General features: G+C 36.7%; 3 protein-coding genes across 8 annotated transcripts; 2 read left to right on the top strand and 1 right to left on the bottom strand.

The window, feature by feature from the left end:
• Positions 1–1,254: 1,254 nt before the first annotated feature.
• Positions 1,255–4,541, bottom strand: LOC127953118 (zinc finger protein 79). 5 transcript variants are annotated; one of them, XM_052552080.1, is made up of 5 exons: positions 4,358–4,541; positions 3,926–4,137; positions 2,412–2,517; positions 2,194–2,296; positions 1,255–2,087 (listed from the first exon to the last, which is right to left on the bottom strand). In XM_052552080.1, the coding sequence occupies exons 2-5, from the start codon at positions 4,117–4,119 to the stop codon at positions 1,468–1,470; spliced, it is 1,023 nt and encodes a 340-aa protein (XP_052408040.1). In that variant the 5' UTR covers positions 4,120–4,137; positions 4,358–4,541; the 3' UTR covers positions 1,255–1,467. The 5 variants fall into 5 exon arrangements, with proteins under 5 accessions (XP_052408040.1, XP_052408033.1, XP_052408003.1 ...); XM_052552073.1 differs by having other exon boundaries at positions 4,301–4,413; XM_052552043.1 differs by lacking the exon at positions 4,358–4,541 and having other exon boundaries at positions 3,926–4,351.
• A 160-nt stretch (positions 4,542–4,701) lies between these two features.
• Positions 4,702–7,683, top strand: LOC127953132 (6-phosphogluconolactonase). Of its 2 annotated transcripts, none has more exons than XM_052552095.1 (6): positions 4,702–4,836; positions 5,165–5,434; positions 6,402–6,509; positions 6,601–6,702; positions 6,872–7,012; positions 7,118–7,683. In XM_052552095.1, the coding sequence occupies exons 2-6, from the start codon at positions 5,171–5,173 to the stop codon at positions 7,262–7,264; spliced, it is 762 nt and encodes a 253-aa protein (XP_052408055.1). In that variant the 5' UTR covers positions 4,702–4,836; positions 5,165–5,170; the 3' UTR covers positions 7,265–7,683. The 2 variants fall into 2 exon arrangements, with proteins under 2 accessions (XP_052408055.1, XP_052408064.1); XM_052552104.1 differs by lacking the exon at positions 4,702–4,836 and adding an exon at positions 4,847–5,035.
• A 563-nt stretch (positions 7,684–8,246) lies between these two features.
• On the top strand, positions 8,247–17,448 carry LOC127953114 (procollagen galactosyltransferase 1-like). The gene is made up of 12 exons (XM_052552029.1): positions 8,247–8,638; positions 12,290–12,400; positions 12,496–12,613; positions 13,910–14,044; positions 14,136–14,340; positions 14,575–14,694; positions 14,771–14,847; positions 14,931–15,037; positions 15,124–15,256; positions 16,002–16,129; positions 16,220–16,426; positions 17,023–17,448. Exons 1-12 carry the CDS (start codon positions 8,418–8,420, stop codon positions 17,288–17,290), a joined length of 1,830 nt encoding a protein of 609 aa, XP_052407989.1. The 5' UTR covers positions 8,247–8,417; the 3' UTR covers positions 17,291–17,448.
• The last annotated feature ends 3,462 nt before the right edge of the window (positions 17,449–20,910 follow it).

Below are 20,910 nucleotides of genomic sequence, written 5' to 3'. Positions count from 1 at the left end.
TTTCTCGTGTAACTTTAGAGACGGTCCCTAGATTTGCGAATATCCAACGTCCAACATCAAGCCAACTTTATGCCAGTGTGGTACACTATTAATTCATAGCCCCAGGTATAGACACTTGCCCTCTGTAGAAGACATTATATTTTAGTGAATGTCTCTGAGACCATACATGCCACAGTTAAAGTCTAGTTCTGGTTTAAGTAGTACAGTAAATGCATACAAAAAGTTTCGTACTAAAACAGCAATTTGTGTCTACATGTGTCTTTTCATGTGGCTTAAATACGCAAAGGTTTTCCCACAGAACACACACTTGAATTTCTTCTTTGGTGTAACTGTCTCATTGAAATTCAGGTTATGAGGAATAAATCCAAGTCCAGGGCTCAAATCTGACCCTGTCCATAGCCTCAGACAAACAGGGATGTCTAATAAGTGAATAAACTAGTTTTAATCAACTCACCACAACAATGGAAAAATCGTTTCCTAAGTTCAGTGACTGTTGGTGGAACTGGAGCACTGAATGAGAAATCAGCATCATACATCCTAAGAAATTAAGGTACAAAAGCTGTCATTGGGGTGGTACCTTTTAAAAGGTACATATACTTATTAGCTTTTAATATACACACTTTAAGAATATGCATCTTTAAAGTTGACCATTTAGGTACAAACATGTACCTTTTGAAATGTTAACACCCCAGTGACAGCTTTTTGTACCTTTCTGAGAGTGTAGGATCATATTTGTTGGTATTTTGGCTCATTTCTCGTCAGTGACTCTCTGTAAGGAATGCCCAAAAGTGAGTTTTGGTTGAGTAACTCGAGAACCGTTTCAAACGGTTCAATCTGATTTGGTAAACCAGCCCTAAGAATGATTCGTTCGCGAGGCTATGGATTACAAATAATAATGCTGTAAATAATGTTCAGCTTTTTGCACAGACTGATCATTTTGCTTCATAAATCCTCAATGTATCATCATGAGATGCGACTCTATTCCCTGAAATGATCTTTTTAACTCTCAACTGAATGTAGCAATTGATTTGCATTTTATAAATCACAAAAGAATATGTAAGTTTAAAGAATAAACTTTCTTCTGCATGAACTCAGTAAACTTTTTTTTTTTCATGATTGTCACTCTAATTATGCCGGGAGAATTAATTTTATTTCTATTTTATTAAAATTTGCCTTTTAGAATGATGGAAGAATTTCAAAGGTTTTTTTCTAATAAAACAGTATCATTTGAAAAAAAAAAAAACACACAAAAAAAACTTGAAAATATGCTGGTGTTTAATGCAATGAATAAATATAAATAAAGAGAAAGTTTCATTGTTTTCAGACATGATTTTGCATTTAATGCTGATCTGATGCCACATGAATCAATCTTTATCAAACTGTAAATTGTTTTAAAATGATCTCCGTGGAGTGCAAATCAATGCAGTTTGAAACTGAAATCAGCACATTTACTCAAGCTCACTGTCATTAACTAATGTTGTTGCAAGTCTGACAAGATAAGTGTTTGTTAAGATTGAATTTGGTTGTGAACCCTCTCCCACATTTTGTGCAAGTGTAGGGTTTTTCTCCAGTGTGACTTCGCAGATGCATGTCTAGAGTGCATTTCTGAATAAAGCCTTTTCCGCAGAGCGAACATCGATATGGCTTCTCTCCGGTATGGGTGCGCTGATGGGTGTACAGGTGTCCTTTCTGAATGTAGCTCTTTCCACAAAGCGTGCACCTGTATGGCTTCTCACCTGTATGACTCCGCTGGTGCACTGTAAGTTGACTAAAACACCTGAACCTCTTTGAACAGTAGGAGCAAACAAAACGCTTATCCCCTGAAATAGTGGAGGCACTTGATGTTCTTGCGGAGTGTGATGCACTCAAACTCTGTGTGTGACTTCTAGAAGTGTTTGGATCACTGTTTGCCACAGTCTGCTTCACTGTGATTGCTCCAGGGGAGGCGTTTCTGTTCACTTTTGGTGATTCTGCTTTAGATGCGACTCTTGCGGTTGCATTTTCTCGATGTCCTCTGTCAACACAAGGAACCGTTTTGAGAGCATCCTTGATGGGTGACAGGGTCACAGCTTCACCACATTGGGTTCCTGTGGTTAAGTGAAAGTAATGCAAGTGGAAGGAAGTCATAAATTATTTATAAACACTTGCAATTCAAATTTTCCACCATTATAGAACCGTTAGTTGCAGACTTACTTGCTTCACTGTTGTCTTGCACAATCCAAACATCTACTTCCGGTTGCTCCTGCTTTACCACACTACTTGGCTGGTTTACCTCACACTTCTGCTGTGGACTGTCCTTTGACATCGTGATATCACATTATATCTTATATTTGTATAAACTATATAGAAACTAAGTTTTCAACAGCTCTTGTGCTTACAAATAGTTAAAGGCAATTAGTATGGATATTCACATAAAGAAGAGAACTTGCTTGGTCTTGCTGAATTACTTTTGGGATGTCTCCTGCTGGGCCTCTACACCTGTTCAAATGATCGTGCATCTCCTCTGTGTCACATTCACTAATAAAACAATATTAAACAGTGTTACACACTACTAGTGGTCAAAAGTTTGGATAATTAATTATTTTTGAAAGAAGCATCTTATGCTCTCCAAGGATGCCTTTATCTGAGCAAAAATACAGTAAAACAGTAATATTGTGAAAAATATATTAAATGTAAAATATATTTGAAAAAATATATTGTTGTGATGCAGCGCTGAATTTTCAGCATCATTACTCCAGTCTTCAATGTCACATGATCCTTCAGAAATCACTCTAATTAGCTGATATGCTGCTCGAGAAACATTTACAATTATAAAGTTCAAATGAACAGCATTTTAAAAAAAATATATAATTATTTTTTAACATCATAAATGTATTTAATATCACTTATGATCAATTAAATGCATACTTACGGAGTATACATTTCTTACCCCAAACCTTTAAATGGAAATGTATCATGGTTTTCACAAAACTATTAAAGGTCCCATGATGTGGATTTTTTATTTATTTTTTATGTTTTTTAATGCTTCATGAGGTGTACTTATATTGTTAGTATGATTTTTACATCTAAAATGTAGAAATAAAAGGCATTTTTATATCCTGATTTTAGTCCTGTGGCTTGAATGCTCTGTTTGAAGGGGCGTGTCTGCTGTGAGACTCATGCTATGTTACTAAGAGAAACAATGTGAAGTTGGTCGTTTAGTCACTGGCTTGATTCACTGATGCATATACAGTATTAAACGATTTAGAAGGAAAGTCTGTGTGAACTTGAAGTATTAGCTACACATCAGAAATCACTGATCACAGATCAGGCATTAATGAACGGTTACTCACTGTTTGTGGCGGTGCTGTCGAATCCATATCGTTAAATACCATATACAGGCTAGGGGAACTCATATTAATGTTAAAAACCTCCTAAAGTGACATTCTCAAGTGACGGGACCTTTAAGCAGCACAACTATTAAGCAGTCGACACTGATAATACTAAGAAATGTTTCTTTAGCAGCAAATCAGCTAGAACTGATTTCTGAAGGATCATGTCACACTGAAGACTCGAGTAATGATGCTAAATATTAAACTTTGCATCACAGGAACAAACTACATTTTAAAAATAGATTCAAACAGGAAAAAAACTGTTCTTATAAGTTATAATAATATTTCACAGTATTACTGTTATTGTATTTTTGATCAAATAAATGCAGCCTTGGTGAGCATAAGAAAAGTCTTTCAAAAACATTTAAAAAATCGTAACTATTCCAAACAGTAGTATATATTTTAAATTAGTATGGTTCATTGACTTCACTGTATACATTGCTGCATGTTATGAGACAGAATAGTTGCACATATACTTAAACAGTTGCATGCACGTGTCTTATAAAGTATAAGCAGTTCCATGTTTAATGAATACCAAAGAACAGTGGACCTACCTCTTAACACACGTGAGACTGTGTGTGAGTGTTTGTCCAGTGCTCGTCCACAGCTGGACCTCCATCAGCCTCAGTCTCTTCCTCAGAGCACTGATCTCACTGCGGCTGCGGGTGACCTCCGACAACAACACCTCACACTCCACATCCACGAGCTTGCCTATCTCTAACACGGCTGTCTGCACGAGTGTTTCCATGATGGACGCTAACTGAGTCTGAAAAGAGGAGAGAGTGGACACCATCTCCCAATATTTCCACAAACCTTTTTTTTTTTTTTTTTTTTTACAGATATACAGAATCAACTGCTATATACTATATCTATTAGTATATTTTAACCTAATAATACTAAATAAAAATGTTCTACAGTTTTCATCTTACAGCAGCGCTTCCCTCTCCTACTATTCTTGAACGTGTGACTCAGTGTGAAAGATTTACCCAAACATGGCTCACTATCGCCTTCTATTGAAATGGAGCTGTTTGAGTGCGAACCCTTCTCGCCCGTTTTCACGCTCACAAAACCAGACTGATATGTTATAAATCAAATTTTCGATGATTTCCTGTCGATATAACGTCTTTTTTGCGTCCATAGAGAAAGTGATTAGGCTCCCAAAACATAAAGTCTTGAAGTGTCAGAGATAAATTTCAGTTCTGTTACATATTGTGACAGTGCTGTTTAATAAATATGGTCACTACATAATTAAATTTGCTTGCTTCTAGACTCCAAAGTAAAACTAATCGACAAGATGAGGCCATGGAATCCACTTAATATATTAAGAAACGGGTCTCGAATCAAGTGAGCACTACATTACCCAGAATGCAACCGTATATTCTAGAGTAAGCAGCGTTCGCTGCGATTGGATGTTGGTCAGAACGCACGAGCAGCACGTAAAGGAAATCTCACTAAACATTCCACGGTGAGTGCAAAGTGATTTCTAAGGTTTACAGCTTCTATAACTGTAAAAAGCACGAAGCATCATTGTCATTATCGCTTAGTGCATTTAAACTATGACTCACATTTTTGTTCAATACTTGCTTGATTCATTTGACTCAAAGCTGCACTGCCCAATCTATTGAAACAGTGCACATTGTTCCCAACACCTGTATTGCATAAGGGTGATTACTTATTTGTTTGCTTTTTCTGTTAATGCTAATACAGTCGGATGCATGTATTGAGTTCTACTGTGTTGTCAGTTGCTACAAATCTGAATTGACTGTCATAATCATCGCCTCTGTTTATTTCAGAGAGTGATGTCTGGACCAAGAGTGGTGGTTTTCCCCTCAGTAGCTGAGCTTGGATCCACTCTAGCCCAGCTGGTGTCCTCTCGAGCAGAGAAAGCTCTCAGCACAGGTGAAAGCTTCTCTCTGGGCCTTTCAGGGGGGAGCTTGGTCTCCATCCTGAGTAAGGAGCTGCCTGCTGTCCCAAGCCTTGACTGCAGCAGATGGCTCATTGGGTTTTGTGATGAGAGACTCGTTCCATTCAGGGACCCTGAGAGCACTTATGGCTTATATAAGGTAATTTGGTGCATATTAGAAAGATTTAGCATGACTTCACTTGCTCACCAATGGATCCCTCATCAGTGAATGGGTGCCGCCAGTCCAAACAGCTGACATCACAAAAATCCACAGTCCATCCTATCCTATATTGCTTTCTCAAGTAAAAAGTCTCATCTGAATCAGGAGAGAAATATGCACAGCTCAAGCATAAGTGAACTGAAATGTCAGTGGATTTTATTGCGAGAGAGCATTAATAGATTGAGGAAGTTCTATTATAGATATACTGAAAGATCACATTTCAATATACACCTTAGTGGTGATACATACTATATACAGGCAAGCAGATGAGCTCAGAATATAAACACAATGTTAACCGTTTTCTTTATTATATTTTCATGTGCAAAAACACTTAAACCTTGCATTCATATCATGTGTTCATCTGTTTGTACTTACTATGTTTTATTAATAAGATGTAAATTAATATGGTCCTCCAATATCTTTAAGCATAAAGCCAGACTGAGCATTTTCTTTATAATTACTTTTCATGGGAAAATGCTACATTCAACTTAACGTTGCTTTCACATTCTTGATGCATCTGCTTGGCTTTATTTGGTCTTTTAATATCACTGTATTTAGTACGGATGCGGTAAAAGCAGAGAAAGGCCTTGCTTTGCTTTCCAGCTGGGTGTGATTATTAATGTTGCGACATGTGAAAGTTGCAACATCTGCCAAGTACAGTTAACCATACTTGGAATTGGTGCTGTGAATTTAACTCATCAAAATGAACACACAGCAGTGAGAAGTGAACACACCATGAACACACACCCGGAGCAGTGGGCAGCTATAGATCCAGCGCCCGTGGAGCAACTGGGGGTTCAGTGCCTTGCTCAAGGGCACTTCAGCCATGGGTACTGAGTGTGAATTGCCCTTGAGCAATGTCATGTCACGTGAAAACTGATTACTGATAGCTTTTTATATTCTACAGAGTCAACTGTTTGAGAAAATCAACATTCCAGAAGATAGGATTTTGGCTATAGATCCTTCTTTACCAGTGCAAGAATGTGCTGATGACTATGCTGGCAAACTGAGCAAGGTGCGATTTCGTTCTCTAGACAGATTACATAAAATGTTTGATTTTTGTTTTATTTTAACTCCTAGCCCTTAATAGATTTTTGTCATTGTAGGCTTTTAACACGGAGCAAATTCCAGTTTTTGACATGCTGTTGCTGGGAATGGGACCAGATGGACACACCTGTTCTCTGTTTCCAGATCATCCCTTATTACAGGTTTCAGATCAGTTCTTAATAAAGCAGCAATATAACATCTGCTTTTAGTTTATATACCATATATCCTGCTTATTACAGAATCCAATTGATTCTCCTGTTGACCCTTTATCTGTTTTGAAATGGATTTGTGTTTAAGTATGTGTGTGTAAGTAAAAATGTGATTTTGTAGGAAAGCCAGAGGACAGTGGCACCCATCTCTGATTCCCCCAAACCTCCGTCTCAGCGTGTCACTATGACATTACCCACGGTTAACGCTGCTCGATGTGTAGTGTTCGTGACAACTGGGGGCAGCAAAGCTCCTGTACTCAAGGTAAATACTTTCTGTTGTGTCTCTATTTATAATTGTGAACGTTATATTTTTGCTTTGTGTGTTTAATATTCTTATTGTTTCAGTTTTGATTCTGTAATTTTGCAGCAAGTATTGGAGGGTGGAGAAGGCCCTGCACTTCCAGCAGCTCTGGTGGCACCTGGACGGGGAGAACTCTTCTGGCTAGTGGATGAGCCAGCAGCTGCCTCCCTCACGTCTCAGGTGGAGAGGCCAGGTCCTGGGGCAAAACTCTGAACTTAGGAGAGAGAACTTGTGGAAGCACTGTCTAGTATTCCTTTAGTCCTTTATAAGCCCCATGTTTGCTAAGATTTTTTTCTTCACAGCACTTACAAAAATTATCATTATCATAGCTAATTACTGCAGTTATTGTTACTACTGTAAAACATTATAGGCTCTATGAAGCTTTCAGAATTTGTCTTTTGTTTTTTCTTTTATATATATATATATATATATATATATATATATATATATATATATATATATATATATATATATATTTCACTAATACTGCGCTATCATAGCTTTATTATAACAACAGTGACTTTGGAATATATGCTATTTGGATGAAATACGATGGTCGTCAGATGGGATCTGGATCTGTTATTTAAAAATTGCCCCAAAACTGAATAAAGTTTTAACAGGTTAATATCCAATCTGCACTTTTCCATTTCGGTTGTATTTCACGCATCTTATGGAAGACCATTTTTGCCATGGGATCTTTTTATTTTTATTCTCGCAGTTCTAAGAAAAAAATCTCAGACCTGTGATGTATGAACTCAGAATTGAGAGAGATAAATTCATTCTTAAATATTTGACATTTAATCTCTTAATTCTGAGTTTACCATCTCACAGTTCAGTTTTTTTTTTACCATGGATTATAAAATAATAATAATTGAAAGTTTTTATCTCAACAAATTTTTATATTTTATATATATTTTTTTAGCAACAAAGTGTATATCGCACATTATCAACTTTATTCCAATTTAATTAACAAAAAAAAATAATCCTGTGGCAGAATTTTTATAGGCATATTTATATGGTTCTATATACAGTGTTATTACAGGTAACTAACAAAATACAAAACCTCAAAATAATAGAACTTTTCTTAACCTGCTAGATATATTTTAAAGACAAATAATGAAATCTAAATGATTATGAAGTGCCACTCATTAGTGCTCTACCAGAATGCGTCCCTCCCCTTTAAACGTCACCGAAATATCCCCTTTAACTCGCTCGTCTTACAAACTGCAGTGTTGTCAATGCAGGCTGATTTTGGTCGGCGGAATTATTTAAACTAAAGTTACCCGTTTTTAACTTTCTACCTCCTCACGAAGTGGGTGTAACTGTGTGGTTTAGCTTTACGAGCTCGTATTCCTGCTTGTAAAGAATGCTCTGGTTCATGTTGTTCGTGTCGGTGCTGTGGTCTTGTCTGATGAATACTGGACCCGCTCGAGGATACTTCCATGAAGAGCGCTGGAGCCCGGAGTCTCCTTTATTAGCTCCCCGAGTAATGATCGCTCTGATCTGCCGTAACGCCCAGCACTCGCTGCCACATTTCCTCGGGACCATTGAGCGTCTGAATTACCCCAAAGACCGAGTCGCGCTGTGGTAAGTGAGTGCGGGGAACGGCGTGCACTCTTCTCGAACTGATGTCAGAATGCTAGAATCTCAGAACACCGCATAATACTTGTAGTATGCGAGTGTTCATAGTAATTATATTTCCATTACTTTTAAATATTCTAATAGTGACCACTTATTATTAGTGCTTCATGGCGTACTAATACCTACATTCACCAGCATTTCCTCTACTTTGACTAGTGACGAACAACGCATCCTTGTCTTGTTTTGTCATTTATTGTAACTATTCCAGTCAAATTATTCGTTAAGAGATAGGGTAGGTCTACTATATATGTATAATTAGTTACAGTAACTATATACTTCAGCTGTACTCACTCTCAAAATGCTGTGTTGTTTACAACTCAACTCTAGTCAAATATGGATTAACCCAGCTGTTAGGGTTAAATTTTGTAATACATTTACAATACATTACTGCTTTTTGGACTAGGGTTTCATACTTGGTGTCTGACTGTGAACATCTGTCTTCCAGCAACTCAATGCTCTTGAGGGAAAATTTCAGAAAGTAAAAAAAAAAAAAAAAAAATGGGATGGTAGGGTTTCCTCCGTCCTTCTCATATCTGCCAGCTTTACTCAAAATGTTCCCCTAAAGTTGTCATCGTCCTAACCAGTGAATGAAGTGCTCTGTTGAAAAGGTGTCAGTGACCATGAACGCTCTGAAGCTCACCATGCCCTAGAAAAAGTCTAGCCATAGTCTCTGCACCTAAATGAATGTTAAGCTGAGACTGTTGTTTTTGCCCCCTCTAATGCATCTTTGTCCACTGATATTGATTTAGGCCCTTTATTTATGATAAATCCACAGTAAAATATATAGGCGTAATTTTTAATGGAGCCTTGAAATTTGACAAACGGATTAATTTTTTTTCTTCTTTTTTAAATTAAGAACATTAGCAAGCTGTTTTTATCCTGTTGTGATTTTGAAAGGGTGATGCATGCTTTTGTGTCTTCTTGCCATGATTACAGATTGTCCAGAATCCGATTGTTGACAGATTCTCAGAAACGGGAACATATTACTCAGATTTTGTCATTTTTACATTGGTTGTGGGTCTGTTATAGGATTGATTTAACACAGTTTGATTTTAAATGTTTAAATGGCCTTTAACCATCTTATCTCTCTGATTTGTTAAAATCTTACACATCAATGGCACGGTCCCCCCCACAGTTTACGTCACCATCAAGATCACTTAGGTCCTCTGACCAGAAACTCCTGATTGTTCCTAGGTCGAGACGTAAACTGTGGGGGAAGCGTGCTTTTGCAGTTTCAGCCCCGTAGCTTTGAAAGAATTTGACTTTGCACATAAGAACTGCCTCCACATTGGTGTTATTTAAATCTCTTTTAAAGACTCCACTCTTTTCCCAGGCTTTACATATATGTACATTTGTGAATTTATATTTAAATATAATAAATATACAAAGTACACACACACACACACATATATTATTAACAAATACTTTTATTTTGGAAGTGATTAATTGTGATTAATCATTGAAATCACTAATTAAAACATAATTAAACAAATGATCATGTTTCTCTGGAATACATGGTTGTGATTGGTTACATACCATTCAGACCAGGGATGTCACACTCAATTTCTGGAGGGACGGAGCCCTGCAGATTTTAGATTCAACCGACTATCCGTTTTATGATTAAATGTTTCTGGAAAATGGCCGATCACCCAATATTACTTGTCCCTGAATCAATTTATCTGGTGAGTAACCATGTCAGTATAATAATATTGTACAGTAATGATTAGCTGATTGTACACTATTATTAACTTGTACTGATTTATTGGTTTTCTATATGTGTAAATGTGTTTTTTTTTTTTTTTTTTTATGTGGCAGCATAAGATAACCACAAACAACATGTAGATTAATGTTTTCTGTTAACAAAATCCTGCCAGGTGATGGAGCTGTGGTCTAGATGTTAGTGCACATGCTCCAACATGTGGATGTTGGCGTTAGGTTTGAATTCGGCTCCTGTCAATAGGTGACCCCATTTCTTTCTCTTTTCCCTGAGCATGTAACTTATTTTTATCCTTACAGTAATAAAAAAAAAAGCCAAAAGTTTGAATTATTTAATCATTTATTGTCCTGTTTGACTTGAAACACAAAAGAAGATATTTTGAAGAATGTTGTTAATAACCACAGTATGAACAAAATATACAATGACAGTGAGTGGGAACCAAAACTGGTTACTAAGATTATATATGTATGTGTTTATATATATGTGTGTATATATATATATATATATATATATATATATATATATATATATATATATATATATATATATATATATATATATATATATATATATATATATATATATATATATATATATGTATGTGTGTGTATATGTGTATATATGTATATGTATATATATACATGTATATATATGTATTTGTAAAAAGAAATATATACAGTATGATGTGGATATGACAACAGAAATCTGTGGTTGGATTATTCCTTTAAATCTATTAACTGGTTTTATTAATGTCTTTTAATTTAATATGACTGAATTCAACAGTAAAAAAAAGGTGTAAAGTTAGATTAAGTAGAAATAGCTTTTTAAGAAAACAACTGTAGGTATACTTCTGCACATTGGCTGAAGGGGAAATTAATATACATAAACCTTAAGCCGCATATTCATTATTAATGCTATGTCACTCATGTAACTCAACCAGCAAGAGGTCCTCAGCCTACGTCCATCTCAAGATTACACTAAAAATTATTTAAATAAATAAATGATTCTGAAAATATTAGCATAATCAAGATAACAATCAAATATTTTATAATAATAAAAATAATAAATATAATACAAATATTTATTTTCCCTCCTCAATAACTGTTGTTATTAATTGAAGAACATGCATAAATTTAAACTTTTAATCCACATAATGATTGTGGTTAATTAATTTATTATCAATATTTCTAGTTTATGTATATAAACTGGTTTGAAGACAAGAAGCTTTGTTAATTGCAGCAGAAATACAGGAAATAGCTGATATCGTGTTGGACAACAAAGGGCCTTTGAGTCAAAAAGGTTAAAAACCACTGATATAACTGTTTGAAAATAGGCTTTGTAAGAATCTAACTTGAATCTCTTGGTGAATCAGTCTGTACTGTAGTAGTAGTAGCTGTTGGCTAGGGTTAATGTGTTAACTCTTGTTTGGATCTGTAGACTCTTAGGCCTCACAGCTGTGCTGTTTCACACACTTCTCCGGGAGACTCAATAGTTCATGCCAAGACAGAGCCAGTGAAAAGTAGGACATGTGGTTAACCTTATGTCTTCAGCAGAATGGGACGCTACCTGTCTGTTTACTTTGTCTTTGCTCCTTTCTCTCTGTGATAACTAGATATCGTGGCAGTTTCACTTCTCATGTCCTGCTACTCTTTAAGTCTAGTTCTCCTATAGAGTTTTAGAGCTTTTGTTTCTTCATTCATTTCCCTGTTGCAGGTCTAACATACATTATGCACTGAAAGGCCTGGTTAAAAATGGTGTGATTATACTCATACATCACAAGCTTGTGGTTAGCTCATGTAATCTTTAGTTTTCTCACCAGATATTGTTTTCTGTTAAAAGTAAGCAGCAGACAATGAGCACCGTTTTTGTGTTTCTTACAGGGTAGCAACGGACCACAATATTGACAACACCACTTACGTACTGCGAGACTGGCTCATCAGTGTACAGAAACTCTACCATTATGTTGAGTGGAGGCCAAAGGAGGAACCGAGGTTTGCCATGTTTCTTCAATTGTGGTTTCCCAGAACTGGTTCATTTTTGCATTTCCTTGTACTAATATTTCCTTTGATTTCTCTTTTTCATTCAGAAAATATAACGATGAGGAAGGACCGAAGGAATGGACGAATGAGCGTTACGCCTACATCATGAGACTGCGGCAGGCGGCGCTTGAGTCTGCACGAGAGATGTGGGCAGACTATCTCATGGTGAGTTCACCACACACTGTCCACTCTCTTTGTTAGGACCATGTATCTCCAAGATATTAACTGGAAACTTGTGGCCATTGATAGTTGCGAATATTGATTAATCATCTGATTGTCATGATTATTTGATGTAGTCACTGTTTTTGTAACCAAATTGTATCCAAAGTTACAATTTTTAACCAAAGTTACAATTTGCCGCTCTCACATGGACTTGGTTTTATGTTCATGTTTTAATTTCTTTTATTTTGTAATTTAGTCATGGTTATGTTCCTGTTCCTGTCATGTGATTCCCTTGTCCTCATGTATCTTGTCATGTGCTCCCATATTTAATGTGTGATGTTGTGATTGATTGTACTGTACTGTGGATTATTGTTACAGCCATTCAACAAAGGGACATTTAAGAGCATAAGGAAATGCCATCAAATGTGGACTCGTGTCAGTTTCCTGAGTGGTAGGGAGAAGCAGAAAAGTCATAATTTGGCGGAAATTTTACTGCAGTTTAAAGGAAAAGTTCACCGAAACAAAAAAAAAGCTAGAAATGTACTCATCCTCAGGCCATCTGAGATGTAGATGAGTTTGTTTCTTCATAGAAACAGATTTGGGGATATTTGGAGAAAAATTACATGAGCAGTGGATCTTCTGCAGTGAATGGGTGCCGTCAGAATGAATCCAAACAGCTGAAAAAAACCATCACAATAATACACAAGTAATCCACACGACTCCAGTCCATCAGTTAATGTCTTGAAGTGAAACATGGTAACAATTACTTTCTGTCCTCTATCCATAATATTGCTTTCTCCAGAAAAAGTTGTCTTATCTGAATCAGAAGAGAAATATTAACAAATAAAGTACTGTTTACAAGCCAAAACAGTCTTGAATAGGTAAGTGAATAGGTAAGTTTTATGTGAGAGTACAACAGGGGACAAACCTTTTAACTGGAGGAAGCGTTATGGATTATGGACTGGTATTTTGACCAGAAGTGACTGTTTAAATGATGACCCTCAATAGCTATGTGTGCACACTCATTAAGAACATATGATTCTTGAAGGCTCTGGAATTAAAGCAAGACTTACAGTTTCTGTCAAAAAAATGAATAAACAGCTTTCTTATTGCACAAGGAGAAATATCTTAATGGGGGACCCTTGAATACTCTATTGGATGCAATCAATAACATTGAACACCACTGATTTATTTGATGGTTGTACTTCGTGATCTGCCTTTTGATTATCTTGAGTAAACTTTGTTTTTGTAGGCAGCTTGTTTATGCATGCATGAAAATGTATTATTTTATCTTCCCAGATGATTGATTGTGATAATCTCCTGATCAACCGAGATGTCATATGGAAACTAATAAAAGAGAACAAGACAATTGTGGCACCAATGATGGAGTCTCGTGCTGCCTACTCAAACTTCTGGTGTGGAATGACATTCCAGGTAAAGCTCCTCTGAACGTGTGTGTGTGTGTGTGTGATCTTTCATAACACTTTCTCCAGAAATATGAAGACATCTCATCAAACTTCTCCAGGGCTACTATAAACGAACCCCAGCCTACATCCCCATGCGCAAGCAAGTGCGTAGGGGTTGCTTTGCCGTTCCCATGGTGCATTCGACTTTCCTGGTTGACCTGCGGAAAGAAGCTTCCAGACTGCTTGCTTTTCACCCACCACATCCAGATTACACCTGGGCCTTTGATGACATTATAGTCTTTGCTTTTTCAGCCCGCATGGCAGGTGGGTGCCACAACAGATACCCACAATGCATTCCTGTCTGCCTAAAATTCAAATAATATATTTTGTTCCAAATCATCTGTTATGTTCCACCGAAGAAACAACATTAATCAGGTTTGAATTACATGCGGGTGAATAAATAAAAATAGAAATTACATTTTGTGTTTACTGTTCCTTTAAGAGGATATTGTGCATAACGTTTCACAGTTTTATTTGTATTCTCTGTGGTTTTTGCAGGGGTCCAAATGTTCATTTGTAACAGGGAGACTTACGGTCATCTCCCAGTGCCTCTTCGTGCGCACAGCACCATGCAGGATGAGGCCGACAGCTTCATTCATACCATCCTGGAGGTCAATGGTACGTTTCAGCTTTACAAAGAAGAGAACAGTCTGCAAATGCTTGGTCAAATGTAAAAACTTATTTTAATTTACAGTGAGAAATCCTCCAGTTGAGCCTTCCAGATACTTGCCCAAACCTGTCAGAAGACCTGACAAAATGGGCTTTGATGAGGTAAAAGTGTGGGTTGATTGTATTGATTGGTATGGTTCTTTGGTAGCGTTGTATTCAGTATGTGCTCTTATGTGTTATATAAGGTGTTTATGATCAACCTGAAGCGGCGGGCCGACCGTCGTGAGCGCATGCTGAGGGCATTGAGAGAGCAAGAAATCGACTGCAAAATTATTGCTGCTGTTGATGGCAAGTGAGTTCGCTTCTGTTACCTTCAAACAAATGCAGCATTCATTCCCAGGATGAAACATTTACTCACAGACTTTCTTTTTACATCAGAGCTATGAACGTCAGTGAGATCCATGCTATGGGAATCCACATGCTTCCCGGCTACAGTGACCCATACCACGGCAGACCTCTGACGAGAGGAGAGCTGGGCTGCTTCCTGTCCCACTATAACATCTGGAAAGAGGTCTGGCTTATATTCCAGTTTGTAGTTCTGTTTCAAGATTTAGTGAGCTGCCTTACTGTCTTCTGCCTACATAGACTATGTATGTACAAGACTGCATTTATTTGATCACATATACAGTTAAAACACCAATATTGTGAAATATTATTACTAATTAAATTCAAAATTATTCCGGTGATGCAAAGTTAAATTTTCAGCATCATTTCTCCAGTCTTAAGTGTCACATGATCCTTCAGAAAGCATTCTTCTAATATGCTGATCTTCTGCTCAAGAATCATTTCTTATTCTTTTGAAAACATGTGATTAAAACATAACAATTTTTTATATTTTAATATTTTTGTGGAAACCATGACATTTGTTTTGAATTTCAAAAGAAAAGCATTTATTTGAAATATAAGTTATAAACATTATAAATGTAAAATAAATTTTTTATCAATTTAATGCATCCTAGCTGAATAAAAGTTATATAAGTATCATAAGCAGGAGTCTCAGGTTTCTGTGGGAACCGGTAGAGCAGCTGCTGAGATGCTCAGAAGGTGGGACATATTCTGCCATATTGCATGTTGCAGTTTCTCCCATTTACAAGTAATAGAAGTTAACCGTCTTTGTATATCTATAGTCTTTGGTAATATCTGCCTTAAAATAGTTTCTAATTCGGCAGCTCACTAGGTTTTGGAAGAGATTGTGAATATAGACTAAGGGTTTTTTATGTGCATCCAAAGCTTTGTTTCTATGCTGTACTACACAGATTGTAGACCGAGGCCTGAAGACCTCACTGGTGCTTGAAGATGATTTGCGGTTTGAGATTTTCTTCAAGCGCCGCCTGCAGAATCTGATAAGTGAGGTGGAGAGTGAGGGTCTGGACTGGGACCTCATGTGAGCGGCTCTTTTTGTCTTCAGTCTACGGTTTTTGAGTTATGTATTGATGGGAGATTTATACATATTGGTTATTCTGTACCCTTGCAGTTATATTGGGAGGAAGAGGATGCAAGTGGACCGGCCTGAAAAAGCAGTCCCGAATATTCGCAACCTGGTGGAGGCGGACTATTCCTATTGGACCTTGGGTTACATGATGTCATTACAAGGAGCCAAAAAGCTCCTCAAAGCAGAACCACTCACTAAAATGTTGCCTGTGGACGAATTCCTTCCTGTAATGTTTAATAAGCATCCTGTGTAAGTACTACAAATGGAGGAAAATCATCTGCACATCCCATTTATGCCAGTAGCATTGCATCTAGTTCTTGATCAATTATTCCACAATAAGTATTTTCTAGAATATATCGAGAAGGTCCTATGATTTATAGTCTAAAGCAAGTTTTAGAATGTAATTGATACCAGTCAGTCAAACACACTGAACACCAAAACATACAGTACATGCTCACACACACAAACTGCGAGAAATACAATTGTGAGTTTTCATCTCACAGTTCTGACTTTTTTCTCAGATTTGTAAGATACAAACCCACAATTGCAATTTGCAGTTACATTTTTATTTTCATTCAGTGGTGGAAACAGTTTCCATAGTGAACTGAATGTATTGTTTTGAACACTAATTAATTACATTGCATATTAATTACAACTAAATGTGAATGCATTATAGTTTAAACTTAAATGCAATTTAGTTGAACCCTAGCTACTGCATTGCAATCTCCAGAATATCCTGTCAGTTTTCATAAAATGTATTCATTATTATTATTATATGTGTTGCCTAAGTCTGAAATCACTTCTTTGTCTTCATCTTCATCCACATCAAATACCATCGTCTTCAGATCGGACTACATGGAGCAGTTTGAGACGAGGGACCTGAAAGCATTCTCAGCGGAGCCCTTGCTTGTGTTTCCTACACACTACACGGGTGAAGCAGGGTACATCAGTGACACCGAAACCTCCACAGTGTGGGACAATGAGAAAGTGCATACAGACTGGGACAGGAAGCACTCGGGTAAAACCCAGGAACAGGCTGAGATCAGCACAGAGGCCCAAAACACAGATGTGCTCCAGTCTCCTCTGGACAGGACAGCCCGGGACGAACTATGAGAGACTAGAACTGCTTCTGGGGGGCGAAGTCTGGTTCCACTATAAGCACAATATACGTAACTCACCAGAAGATGCCTTTTTAAAGATTTTTTTAAATCTGTAAAAAAAAAAAAAAAAGAAATGTTTTCAGATTAAACGTTTGTCCATTTATTGTTGATCAGATTTGTGACAGAGGCCTGACTGCACTTTGCCATGACAGCAGCACCTGTTCTTCACTGTATCCTGCGATAAAAATGTCAGGTGCCAGCTTCATGGAAATCTTCTTAAGAAAGAAGTTAGCAAATTTACAAAAATAAGGTTTAGTTAGTAAGGATGAAAAATTCTTAAAGGAATATTTTTTTGAATGAAAATTTGTCGAAAATGTGCTCAACCTCGGGCCGTCTAAGATGTCTTTGTTTTTTTTTCATCAAAACAGATTTTGGAGGATCCACTTACATCACTTGCTCACCAGTGGATCCTCTGCAGTGAATGGGTGCCGTCAGAATGAGAGTCCAAACAGCTGATTGAAACAACACAATAATCCACACGACTCCTGTTCAACATTTAACATCATAGGAAGTGTAAAGCTTCATGTTTATAAGAAATGAATCCACCATTATGCCATTTTAATTTACATCATTGCTTCTGGTCAAAATAATTGTCCATAATCAATAATAATGCTTCCTTCAGTGAAAACGTCGCTGAGTCTGAAATGGGTGAAATATAAACAGATCAATCCCCATTTACAAGTAAAAACACTTACTAAACCATTAAATGTCAGTGGATTTTGAGGTTCAGGACAACAGGAGATGCTTGTTTTCACTGGAGGAAGTGTTATTGCAGATTATTGATTTGTGTATTTTGGCCACATGTGCATTAGTGTTAAGATTTGTTTCTATAGATTACGTAAATCATTAATTGATGGACTGTAATGGAGACGTGTGGATTACTTGTGGATTATTGTGATGGTTTTATCACCTGTTTAGACTCTCATTCTGACGGCACCCATTCACTGCAGAGGATCCATTGGTGAGCAATTGATGTAACGCTACATTTCTCCAAAATCTGTTCTTATGAAGAAAATTGCAGTTAAGAAGAATTTTATCTTAAAGATATTTTGTGAATCCCTTCACACTTTGATTAATCATGTAATTAATATATTTCTTTCCAGACATGAACATAGTCATTCTTAACAATAATACTCAAGACATGAAACGTGTTATTTTAAGACATGAAGCATGTTATTTTAACTTGAGGGATGTCGTTATTTTTAGGTCTTGATACCATTACCCTCTTCAGTGGTGTTTCAGACTGTTACTTCCCTTCATCAAAGCCAACAGCCATACACTCCTCACTGTGTGGTCTTTTCTGTCGTATCATCAGGACAGCAATTAAAGGTCTTCACACATTCTACACAGCAGCATTCCCAGTTTTTGGTTCGGACTTCTTTGCTTCTTTGACAGGGAACAGCCGAGCATGCTTTAAATGTGCTAGATATTATTTTTTTTTCAATGCACTGTTTAGTCACAATGTCATACTATCACTATGTATGTAACTGTGACTCTATTCCCCAACTTTGCTTTAAAAATAAAAAATGGTTAAAACATTTTTCAATCTCCAAAAAAAAAAAAAAATAGTATGTCTCCTTTTTTCAGCAGATTTGTTCGATTCTGCATGTAATTTCTGTAAACGACGGGCCGTTTAATCGTACCACTTTGTCAGTCATATCAACATCTATATCTGTCTTCCAGGTTTAATTATATCACAGCTGCGTAGCCACAAGACAAACATGATGATGCTGGCACAGCCCCGCAAACCATTTTCCTGCATGCTGAAGATAGATGATGTGACGACTGCTTTGAGTTTCGATCTCAATTCGCTGGTGGGTAAAATGAGCTTAAACGCTTGAGAGGATATCTAAAAAGAGAATCAGAACCAACTTTTGTGTATTATAGGATGTTATGCAGTCACTGCTTATTGTACCAGTGTCATGACAGAAGCTATCATGATGTTACATGGCTTTGAGAGACTGACTCCCAAAACAAAATGTGTTTATTAGTTAATTTATTAATTCAGTTTTTCAGTTTGTGCTGTGGATGTTGTATTGAGACGTAAAACTGATCGCTGAATGTACCTTGAAATTCTTACCTGTGTCACTAAGTGCTTTATATTTGAACAAAAGTCAAGGGTAGAGGCCTGTACAGAATGAAGTCCAGTAAACAAAAAGAGTTACTTATGCTAACGTAATTGATTTGATTAAAAATACAATAAAAACAATGGAAAATAAGTGTTTTCTATTTGATTATGTTTTAAAATGTAATTTATTCCTGTGATGGTAAAGCTTTTTTTTTTCAGAAATCATTCTAAAATGAAACATTAAACATTCTAAACTTGGAAACATTTCTTACTATTATCGATGTCGAAAACAGTTGTTTTTAATATTTTAATAGGAAACTTGACTTCTTTGATTCTTCTTTTTCTTGGAAAGTTCAAAGAAGAGCATTTATGTGAAACAAATCTTTTGTTGCATTATAAATGTCTACTGTGTTTGTGACCCTGGAACACAAAACCAGTCATAAGGGTATTTTTTTTATTATTGTGTTTTATACATCAAGCTAAATAAAAAAGCTTTCCATTGATGTATGTTTAGGATAGGACCATATTTGGCTGAGACACAACTATTTGAAAATCTGGAATCTAAGGGTGCTAAAAAAAAAAGCTTGAAAAAATTGCTTTTAAAGATGTCCAAATTAAGTTTTTAGCAATGCAAATTATTAATCAAAAATTAAGTTTTGGTATATTTACAGTAGGAAATTTACAAAATATCTTCATGGAACATGATCTTTACTTAATGTCCTAATGATTTTTAGCATAAAAGAAAAATCAATCATTTTGACCGATACAACTCCTCACAGGTCAGCTGCTTAGCACAGTCCCTCAGTACATAGACAGACAGAGTCAGAGAATCTGATGGTTGGGGGGAGTGGATAGTTTTTCGTGTATGTGTGTTATACTGCATCTCAAACCATGAACAGAAGTGGTTGAATGCATCTGTGTGTGATAATCGCAGGCCTGTGGCAGGGGCTTGACAGGCTGCTTCTTGCTGTGTTGAGGGCTGATTTATCTCCTGATCTGAATGCATCATCTCGGGTCTCAGATTTTTGTCGACCATGGTTTCTGGTTGGCACGTGTGGTGATGGTCTTGGTGACTGTCACATCATCGATGGACTTTCTGATATAGGCGGTCATTGTATCAGTGTATTCTTGAAGGCTGCCACTTTGTTACAGTCTGTGTCCTGGAAGCAATCCTGGAGTGTTGAGAGCATCATCTGGCGATACTGTCATCTGCTGTTTGGCAAGTTTTATAAGAGGTCGAATGTGTTTTTTTTTTTCACATTGCACTGTTGTTTCACATTGGTCCAATGTGTTGTTTTCCCTTGTTGCAAATTTCACGTGTTTGTAGAACTTTGACAAGACTGACTTTAGATTAACATGGTGGAAATCACCAGATATAATGGAAAAAGTCATCAGGGTTGTTGGTTTGTAGTTCGTTTAGAGAGCTGTGCAGTCCATGATGAGCATCCATGTTAGCGCACAGGTGGATATATATGCATTCACTTGAAATATCATTTTTGAAAATA

Source organism: Carassius gibelio, chromosome A3 (assembly GCF_023724105.1).
Source record: "Carassius gibelio isolate Cgi1373 ecotype wild population from Czech Republic chromosome A3, carGib1.2-hapl.c, whole genome shotgun sequence".
NCBI lineage: Eukaryota > Metazoa > Chordata > Actinopteri > Cypriniformes > Cyprinidae > Carassius > Carassius gibelio.
Note: the sequence above shows the minus strand (reverse complement) of the source record. Positions and strands in the feature narration are given on the sequence as shown.

Bases quoted from the DNA above. Each gene is read 5' to 3' on its own strand.
- LOC127953118 (XM_052552043.1), bottom strand. From the start codon at position 4,164: ATGGTGTCCACTCTCTCCTCTTTTCAGACTCAGTTAGCGTCCATCATG. The intron at 2,518-3,925 runs GTAGGTCCACTG...TTGTTTTATTAG, and splicing joins AGTCTCACGTGTGTTAAGAG to TGAATGTGACACAGAGGAGA. The intron at 2,297-2,411 runs GTGAATATCCAT...ACGATGTCAAAG, and splicing joins AAGCAAGTTCTCTTCTTTAT to GACAGTCCACAGCAGAAGTG.
- LOC127953132 (XM_052552095.1), top strand. From the start codon at position 5,171: ATGTCTGGACCAAGAGTGGTGGTTTTCCCCTCAGTAGCTGAGCTTGGA. The intron at 5,435-6,401 runs GTAATTTGGTGC...TATATTCTACAG, and splicing joins GCACTTATGGCTTATATAAG to AGTCAACTGTTTGAGAAAAT. The intron at 6,703-6,871 runs GTTTCAGATCAG...GTGATTTTGTAG, and splicing joins CAGATCATCCCTTATTACAG to GAAAGCCAGAGGACAGTGGC.
- LOC127953114 (XM_052552029.1), top strand. From the start codon at position 8,418: ATGCTCTGGTTCATGTTGTTCGTGTCGGTGCTGTGGTCTTGTCTGATG. The intron at 8,639-12,289 runs GTAAGTGAGTGC...TGTTTCTTACAG, and splicing joins AAAGACCGAGTCGCGCTGTG to GGTAGCAACGGACCACAATA. The intron at 16,130-16,219 runs GTGAGCGGCTCT...GTACCCTTGCAG, and splicing joins GGTCTGGACTGGGACCTCAT to TTATATTGGGAGGAAGAGGA.